We start from the raw sequence: 9713 nt of genomic DNA, 5'->3' as shown, positions 1-9713 counted from the left end.
ACGCTTCGATTTTCATTTTGATAAAATTGTTACCTTAATGTTATATCTATCAAGTGTATAATTACGCTTATTAATATTGAATCATCTGTATATTTTAAGCAGGTAAAAATGGTATTAGATTTGGGTGCAAGTAATGAACGGACGAGCCCTATGAGCAACGTTTTGTTTACAAGCGTATTCCGTTATGCATTAGTTGCTTCCTGGGTGTTAGTTACCGCTGCTGCTGCTGCTTCTACAATCCACACTATCCGTACCACTAACAAAACGAGCTGTCATTCCCGCACGGCTCTTTCATTCATTAGGATTGTAGTTACCTAACCATTCGATTCGCCGGACGTGTTTGTTATTTGCCTGAATGTTGCGAAATTCACCTTCGATGTAGTGTCTTACATTTGATTTTTAGGCAGTATTTTTCTTTACATTGTTTACGGTAAGTTGCAGAAAGTGTGCTGAAATATGTCTCGGGCTCAGGATGCATTGGCGTTGCTGCGTGCCCTGAAAATGGTAGCAGAAGCATCTGGCAAATCGCAAAGCGAATATGCCCGTCATCTGTGGGCCAATTCAAGCATTCGAGAACTACTCGAGCAGCAGTTGAAAGAAGGCGAAATCACCGCAAAGAAGATTCTTCAGAATCCGAACGGAGAACTGGAGAAGGCCGCAGGACTGCTAAAGGAAACTCTGGAACGGTCGGCCGTAGTGGCGGAAGGATTGAAACAGTTGGCTGCCATGTCGCTGCCAAAAGTGAGCCCTGGCGGATTAGGAGGAATGGCTGGACCAATGGGATTTACTGGCGGGTTTAACCAGCATGTACATACGGAGGGTCAATCGGCATCAACGGAACGAACTTCTGATATCGGTAAGTTTTGCAGATACGATTGCTTTCAGATTTAAATGTACACTATTGGCTATATGAATGTAGGTATTTGAAACTTTATGAAGGGAATAGGTTGCTTTCAATTCTGTGTTTTTTTCTAAACCTTTTTGGAGTCTAAGGAGTGAGATAGAGTCATGGACGTTGGACGTCAAAATCGTTCAAAAGGTCTCGTATAATTCAAGGTTACTGCTCCTGAACTTCGCCTGAAAGCTCTCATGTTCATCCCATGAAAAACAAAGCAGTGATTAACAAACATTGGAAGTTATTGATTGATTTTCATTGGCTTTTATCGGTGAGATTGAACTACCTAAGCTCAAAGTGGAAGGGAGCATGTTTACAAAGCACGATGAAGCACAGCATTGAAAGTTATCGCAAGCGAGCGACAAGTATGAAATTGTATAGAAGTTGAAACGTAAGCAGAGGGCCATTGAAGAACAACACGAAATTGAAATCGCTGTTATTTTGCCTAACGTCCACCCAGGAACGGCTTGGGTGCTTCATCGTGCTTTGTAAACATGCTCCCTTCCACTTTGAGCTTAGGTAGTTCGATCTCACCGATAAATGCCAAAGAAAATCAATCAATAAGTTTCTCGCGGTGATGAAACCTCATAAACAAACATTGGAAGTGGAAAAGCGCTTATAGCTAAGAATAGTCTTCTTCTAGCTTATTCAGCTTAAATTGTTTGTTGGGTAAAAAAGTGTGTTTCTTCCTTTCGCGGTTTGATGAATATATGTTAAGTGAGATGGAAATGGGCACGGTTCCACTGTTTACTTGTTCTCAGACCAGCGAATGTAATACTGTCTTAGATAATACTGAAACATTTCCAATAATAACAACGATGTCCTCTTTTGTAGATGTTTGCGATAAATTCAACCCGCAACAAGCGATTGTTTTTGATTATAAATTTATTATTTGTCAATGTTTAGACGTAAACATATCCATCTGTTGACATGATTCCTGGTTTGCTTCTGGAAAATACAAAAAAATAATCGTTGTTTGAAAAGCCCACTACAAATATGTCACCATATTTGTTGCAGAATAAGTTGATCGCAAGATTGTCTCAATAGGGACAACAATATTATTGTTTTTTTTTTTCTAGTCGATCACGGAGTAGTAACTAAGAATTGTACGGTCATAATGCTCATGCTTATGCTCACAACAATATTATTGTTTGTTTTGTTTGGTTGCATTTTTTCTGCATTCTTTTCTAATTTTTAAACATTTTTATTGAAAGACGTAGTGGTGGTGGGGGTAGGGGCCCTTTTGAGCTTAATTGTTACAAATTTGGCACTTTATCAAGTGGATCTTACTGCTAGCTTCAAATTATGAGTTCAACATGCTTTACTACATTCAAATAATAAAAACTATTTTTTAATTATGATTTAATGTAAACTATGGCTGAAATGCCATCATGGTGATGTAATTTTTGATGTGCAATACTAATCCGCATGATCCTCGAGGATCTCAAACTTAGTATATTCAATATATTCAAGAAATTAGATCATGGTGGGGTGAAACGGACACGTTCTGGTGTGGGTAATACATACATTTTTTCACCGAAATTTTTTTTTTGAAAAGTTTGCATTGTTTACCTCTGAAAACGCCAAGTATTCATTAGGAAATTGGAATTTCCGAGTTTTGTTCACACCAATGGCATTTTAAATTGATTTTGATTTATGTAACAACCTTTTTTAGTAGAATCATTGTAAGTTACCAATATATCAATTATCATCCAATATTTTTATTTCGAGAGGCACATTTTATAGATGTTTAGCCTATACATACAATTCATCAACTAAATTCATTGGTTTTAGCTTAATTTCTTAACATGTCCGTTTTACCCACACACTATGTCCATTTCACCCGTATACTTTTAAACAGGGATTTTTTCATCTTGAATTTCATTTCCATAAAAATCACAAAATCCGATTGTTTTCTACTAAATTGACTTCATCGTAAGTGCTTCTGCTTAAGATTCACGTGAGTGGTTTAGGTTAGGTCCCTAATATTACGACGTTTTCCTTGTGAAAATGACGCGACTCCTTAGGGTGTCCATATTACCCCCAGCCCCCCATATGTAGATGTTATGATAGCAAAAAACATATGGGGTATCTGTTCCTATATCAATCACAATACGGCAATGTGCATATTTCAGAGTCGTAGCGTGGAACTCAGAGCCCCTAGCTTAACTTTTTTTAGCCCCCATTGCTCACTAGGTAAAATAAGGGGCATAGTAAATAATTAACTGCATACGTTCAAACTCGATCATTTTGCCTGATTTACTTTGTGAACTCTGGGGCCCTCCTTAGTCGTGCGGTAAGACGCGCGGCTACAAAGCAAGACCATGCTGAGGGTGGTTGGGTTCGATTCCCAGTGCCGGTCTAGACAATTTTCGGATTGGAAATTGTCTCGACTTCCCTGGGCATAAAAGTATCATCGTGCCAGCCTCATGATATACGAATGCACAAATGGTAACCTGGCTTAGAAACCTCGCAGTTAATAACTGTGGAAGTGCTTAATGAACACTAAGCTGCGAGGCGGCTCTGTCCCAGTGTGGGGATGTAATGCCAATAAGAAGAAGAAGAAGAACTTTGTGAACTCGTTCAACTCCTATAGTCTCTGTTCGAATATAGAAGTAACAAGTAGGATACTAAATGGTTATACAATTTCTAGAAAACCGTTGAATGTTTGTTTAATCTGTTTGTTTGGCTGTGTGAAAGCTGTCTATCTTCGTTCCGTAGAAAGCACACTTCGCCTCTAGAAAATGAATCTAATGTGGAGGTACAAAACGAGCAAAAGGAGAATAATAAAATAGAGCTTACAGTGCGTGCGCTGCAGTCGGAAATGTAAACGTTAAAGTAGTGTATTTTAGAGCTGCAACAAACGGTGAACATTGGTCGTCAACCGATTCCCAACGTGATAGCAGAACCGTGCACTTCTACGCCTAAGAAGAATGTCAACTGCAATGATTGGTCATCTAATTCAAATTATTCGGGTCAGCTGTGGAGGGGCTCAAATTCGGAAAATGCTGGGTATACAGTATACTTTACCAGAGTCGCTAAACACGTTTCTACCGATGCAATGCGTGACATGATTTTGAATGCTTTGCGACCAACCGACCAACCAGAAGTCGTTAAAATAGTTCCGCGATGGAGTAATCTGGACCATCTGCGTTACATTTCATTCAAAGTTGGTGTAAATTGGAAAGATAAGGAAAAAGCTTTGGAGAAATCAACGTGGCCAACAGGATTGTTATTCAGAGAATTCGTGAACAGCCCGGTGGCATCCCTATCTCACACAATAGGTTTGTTTTGCAGCCAACATTACGCGACCGTATCCCACTGACAGTTCTGTATCCTAATGAGAATCAAATGTGATGCTTGTAAACAAAACACATACTATCATGAACTAGTTTATTTGTGGACGCAATAGCGCCCGTGGCAAGCGTTTTTTTTTTTTTAATTTTTAAGAGTGATATACTCTTTTCGCCATTTGAAAAATCAAAATTTTCAACGTCTGTTGTCTGTGATTTTTTTTTCATCAAATGCTGTGTCTGGTTGTCTAAGGTTGTCACTGGTTTTGTTCTCTGCATTTAATAGTAAAAAAGAATTGAAGTGTCAAATATTTTATTTTTTTGTGAGAATTTCCCTCGCGTGCTGCGTCTGGTTGGCTAGTCACCGGACAGACAAACAGGGCTATTATATATCAGAGTCTATTATATATAGAGTTACGCAAAGAGTGAAGCCAAATCTACCTATTGAACTGTCGAACCGTCTACTCATCGAGCAAAGTAAACAAATGCTTCTTGGTATGGCGGAAGTATTGTTATCGCCTGATGATTATTATGGCGAATTAAAACTCATGAATTCAAATAAATGTATTAGATTTGTTTTAGAAACAGCTTCAAAAAACTTCAATACACCCCCAATAAAGTTGCAACAAGAAACTCACGTGTTTGCACTCTGTAGGTGACTTTGGTTATCGAATTAAAAAGCTTTAGAAGTGATCACTCCCGTGAAGTCACTTGAAGGGTTGAACAAAAATGAAAGTTTTCAACATAATAACAAGAGCATCATTCAGAATAAGAGTAAGAAGATCCTCTTTGCGCAACTCTATATAATAGACTCTGTTAGGGGTCGTTCAACAATGATGTCAGGTTTAGGGGGGGAGGGGGTCTAAGATTTTGTGACACTGCATATACTAGGTATACAAAAAGCGTGACAGAGGGGGGAGGGGGGTCTAGTAATCTCGAAAAGTAGTGGACGTCATATTTGAATCGTCCCTTATATATATGATTTTACACTGAGATGTTGGCTGCAAAAACATGGCGTCGTGCCACCAACCTGTTCGTGAATCGTAAACATAATTATTGGGAACCGTGAAACAACATATTTTATACAACTATTCTTAAATGTAATTTGTAAATGTATATTTGTTAATGTGTAAATGTTCTGCCTTCATGGATACAAATGTGAAAATGTTTTGTTTGCTGTTAGTTTTTTTATTATTAGAATTAGTAAACTATCATTGGGGCTGTCGTAGCCTGTTGATTAAGAGCAAATAAATAAATAAATAAACCCTCAAACGTTGATCATTAAACGTCTTACCGCACGGCTAAGAAGGGCCCACATACTCTTCCATCACAACGATTTAATATCAGAAACATGAAGCTTTTGGAGAACGTTGGCGAGATGGCAGATCCTACCTCCAACCAACCAGGACGAATTGACGTGATTTTGGGATCGGATGTTTTTCTTGCGCTTCTGGAAGGGGGGCAAGTCAAAGACGACAGAGGCCGAACGGTTGTTCAGCAAACTGTTTTCTGGTGGAGCGACGAAACACAATCAATACAAGGGAATCACGCCATAGTAAGTCTGCATACTGAAATGAATCTAAATCGTACACTACAACGGTTCTGGGACTGGGAGTACGAGAACATATTCAAGCCACAATGAGGTAAAACGGGCCACACACAGCTTGTGATCTAAGTATAAAATATGTATATCCAGTCAAAATATAATGCGGAAATTGCAACCATATGAGCAGAATGAAGAAAAACCATGAATTAAGGGGAACTGAGGCAAAACGAGCCACTTCCCGTCTTCATAACAACACGAAAAAATCGATTTATCAGCCCATTTCCCTTCAGGAGTACATTTGGTTTGGTTAAAAAACCAGCGGCAACTCAAACTTGGGAATTTGGGTCCCTTTTTTTCCACTGTGCAGTGCCTCACCACCGTGTTTAAATAGCTCTCCTGGTAGTTGGTCAACAACAACCCCAGGGGCTTTGTTGTTCTTCAGCCGGCCAATCTCATCCTGGATTTCCTGGAGATCCGGAGCCGGTAAAATTATGTCCTGCGCGAGTTCTCCCAGGTCCATCACCATAACGCCATCTTCGTCTGCCACATCGCCATTCAGGTGTTGTTCGTAGTGCTGCCGCCATCTTTGGATCACCTCACGCTCGTTCGTAAGAAGGTTCCCAATCCAATCCAAATCCAATTCAAATACAGTAATATCCCGATTTTATAGCCCCCTGGTGAATTTTGGGGTAATAAAATAGGGAATGTAACAAAATCGTATTTCTTTTGTATTTTCAATTTTTAAATTCATTTCACCTTATACCATGGAAAGACAAAATGCGTGAACGGTACCCGTTATTTCTTGTCGAAAAGGTTTACAAAATCATTGACGGTGGCAAGCAATATGCATATATCTGATGAGATTATGCTAGATGGGTGACATATCTAACAAGCTTGGGAACCTCTGGTCTATTTTACAACCAGAAACTGCCTCAAACGGAAAGTTCAATTTGCAGATTTTGCAATCCATTTTTCGGAATTCAGTCTCTCGTGACCTTAGAGACGCGGAGAAGAAAATATTCATCCATCAAATCTGGTGCTGCACAGTAAGAATCTGTCCATAAACTACGTAACGCACTTTCTTTTAACCAGTTGCATTCCTTTTTCCTAATTAAAACACAGCAAGGCAGCAAGTAATATAAAAATATAACTATAAACCATAAAATTCAATGTAACTTGACGATGAAAATAATATGCGAATTTGATACACAATTGTTTCAAATATGCTTTAATTACTTAAAATATTATGAAATAAAAAAGAGATCTTTACCTTTTTCAGGAAATTTAGACATATCCCAGATAACTCTCAAAGAGTTAGAGACTATTCTTTCCGAGCGCAACAAAAATCGCCAAGTAAATTTATCTCTTGATAAAAATCAACGCAGCCCATCGGAACCAAAAAAGGTTCAGGACTTTGCAGACCATCCACAGCAAACCGTGTCTGAGGTGAAACCACCTTCATCCAGAACCAAAGATGAAGAACAAGTAGCCAGTATGATCAATCTTGTAGCATCCTACAAACCGAACGTAGCTAGTCATCCTCCTGTGCCACCCGTGCCCATTGAACTACCTCAACTCAGCAAGGTGGCCAAGCAACGCAAAGTTCCGTCATCCCGCGTGGCGCGACTCGCCTCCTTCGGGGGCCTATTCGCCGGGCTGGGCCTCGGCACCGTAAGCGAACTTACCAAGGGCGCTTTAGGGCTGGGAGGCACCACCGACCCGAAAGAGGCTCTGTTCAGTCCCAACAATGCCGAGCGAATCGTGGACACGCTTTGCAAAGTACGCGGTGCAGCTCTCAAGCTGGGCCAGATTCTTAGCATCCAGGATTCGAATGTGGTGTCGCCGCAGCTGGTGAATGCTTTTGAGCGGGTACGGCAGGCTGCAGATTACATGCCCGACTGGCAGGTGGAAAAGCAGCTGATCAACGAACTGGGAGCGGAGTGGAGACAAAAACTGGATCGCTTTGATCAGAAGCCTTTCGCAGCGGCTTCCATTGGACAGGTCCATAGGGGAGTGCTGCACGATGGAACCGAAGTTGCCATCAAGATTCAATATCCGGGAGTGGCCAAAAGTATTGAGAGTGACATCGACAATTTGGTTTCGATGCTGAAAGTATGGGACGTTTTTCCAGCGGGAATTTTCATCGATAATGTGGTTGCCGTGGCGAAACGGGAATTAGCTTGGGAGGTTGATTACGTAAGGGAGGCGGAGTATACGGAACGATTCGGCGAGATGATTCAACATATGCCGGAGTTCCGGGTACCGAAGGTAATCAAGAGCTTGACGTCGAAAAACATACTTACGACCGAATTGGTGCCCGGTGTTCCCATGGACAAATGCTTTCATTTGAGGTTAGTTGATGAATTGTTTCGTAGGCGCAATGTGGGGCAATTTTTTAGTTTCACTTCTAATTTGTTAATAAATTAACCTCTCGAATAATTTCAGTCAGGACCACCGAAACCACATTGCGAAGTCTATCATGAAATTATGCCTAAACGAGCTATTCACTTTCCGTTGTATGCAAACGGATCCGAATTGGTCCAACTTTCTATATGATGTCAAGAGTAGACAGATCATGCTTATAGATTTTGGAGCCACGCGATTCTACCAAAAGCCGTTCATGGATGACTACATGAGGGTTTGTTCAAAATGATGCACATATGATCTTTGATTCTGAAACCCATACTTTCTTTCCCAGGTTATTGAAGCCGCCACCCGAAACGATCGTAAACGGATTTCGGAGTTATCGCGCCAAATGGGCTTCCTCACCGGGTACGAGTCGGCTACCATGGAAAACGCCCACATCGATGCCGTACTGATTTTGGGCGAAGTCTTCAGCGTCGACGGTGAGTTCGAATTCGGACGACAAAGCACAACCAAGAAGATTGCCGCGCTTGTTCCAGTGATGGTTGCCCACCGGCTGTGTCCTCCGCCCGAGGAAATCTACTCCCTGCACCGGAAGCTTTCGGGTGTGTTTTTGCTGTGCGCAAGAATGAACGCCAAAATCGATTGCAAACCGTTGTTCCTCGAGGTGCAGCAGAACTACAAGTTTGGATGAGTTTCCAAATAAAGAGGTTTTATTGGCATAATTATTTTGATAATGTCGCTAGCAATCAATCATTTTCTAATGCTCGTTTGTCATACATAGTATGTGGTGTTTAAATAGTCCGAAGTCCAGAGTTTGAATAGCAGTCACCGATATATTAATGCTCCATTTTGATCCCTCGTTTGTCAAACGCCTTTTCTATACATTCTTTAATGTCCACCGAGAGCTGACAATGGTCCGCATTTTCTACGCCAACACATTCATTCGCAACCTCCTCGGCTATACTCATCTTTTCCTCATCCTCACCGAACATCATTCCACAAAGCTGCATGAATCCCTCTTTGTTGAACTTCTTACCATCGGAAATTTGGAACTGCTGCTGAAAGCAGGAGAGGAAGCATTTCTGCACCTGGGTTTCGGGGGTTTTGTCGTCGATAATGGCTTCTACATCCTGATCGGATGCTCCCTCTTGCTTCTTACATTCTTCGGCCATGCCACGAATCATTTCCTTAGCTTGTTCCTTTTTCTCTTCGTCAGTATTGTCTGCCTACAATACAAAACGATAAATCAATACTACGAGTAAATAGAGGTCGTGTGCAAATCACCTTGGAATAAATAGTAATTAATGCCACTAAAACAATTATTTGAATCGTAGCTTTCATCGTTGAAAGCCGTTGATGCTGTTCAAATGAGCGCCATAGAAGTACTATGAGACTGTTGATAGGATTTTACGACTTTATAACCAGGAATGGGCATTAGGTCGCTCAGTGATTTATCAATTTCCGCTTGTAGAATAACGAAATATATCTATCATCAGGTATGAACTATGAACATTACGATCAGCTATTTATCGCATGTTTAACCCCGCTTATTCACAGCCACAGCACCAACGGGCTTGGTTCGATGGTATTAGCACGGAAGCTACCATAATTA

At 40.8% G+C, this 9713-nt stretch overlaps 2 protein-coding genes across 2 annotated transcripts; one reads left to right on the top strand and one right to left on the bottom strand.

Annotated features, from left to right (window-relative positions):
* Positions 1–263: 263 nt before the first annotated feature.
* LOC134227833 (atypical kinase COQ8B, mitochondrial) lies at positions 264–8881 on the top strand. Its single transcript, XM_062709516.1, has 4 exons — positions 264–856; positions 7014–8085; positions 8180–8372; positions 8433–8881. The coding sequence occupies exons 1-4, from the start codon at positions 457–459 to the stop codon at positions 8790–8792; spliced, it is 2025 nt and encodes a 674-aa protein (XP_062565500.1). The 5' UTR covers positions 264–456; the 3' UTR covers positions 8793–8881.
* LOC134227834 (general odorant-binding protein 19d-like) lies at positions 8802–9506 on the bottom strand. Its single transcript, XM_062709517.1, has 2 exons — positions 9386–9506; positions 8802–9327 (listed from the first exon to the last, which is right to left on the bottom strand). The coding sequence occupies exons 1-2, from the start codon at positions 9440–9442 to the stop codon at positions 8938–8940; spliced, it is 447 nt and encodes a 148-aa protein (XP_062565501.1). The 5' UTR covers positions 9443–9506; the 3' UTR covers positions 8802–8937.
* Between the last annotated feature and the right edge of the window lie 207 nt (positions 9507–9713).

The sequence above is a fragment of the Armigeres subalbatus genome, chromosome 3, assembly GCF_024139115.2.
Source record: "Armigeres subalbatus isolate Guangzhou_Male chromosome 3, GZ_Asu_2, whole genome shotgun sequence".
Taxonomy (NCBI): Eukaryota; Metazoa; Arthropoda; class Insecta; order Diptera; family Culicidae; genus Armigeres; species Armigeres subalbatus.
This window is presented reverse-complemented; position numbering and strand designations above follow the sequence as displayed.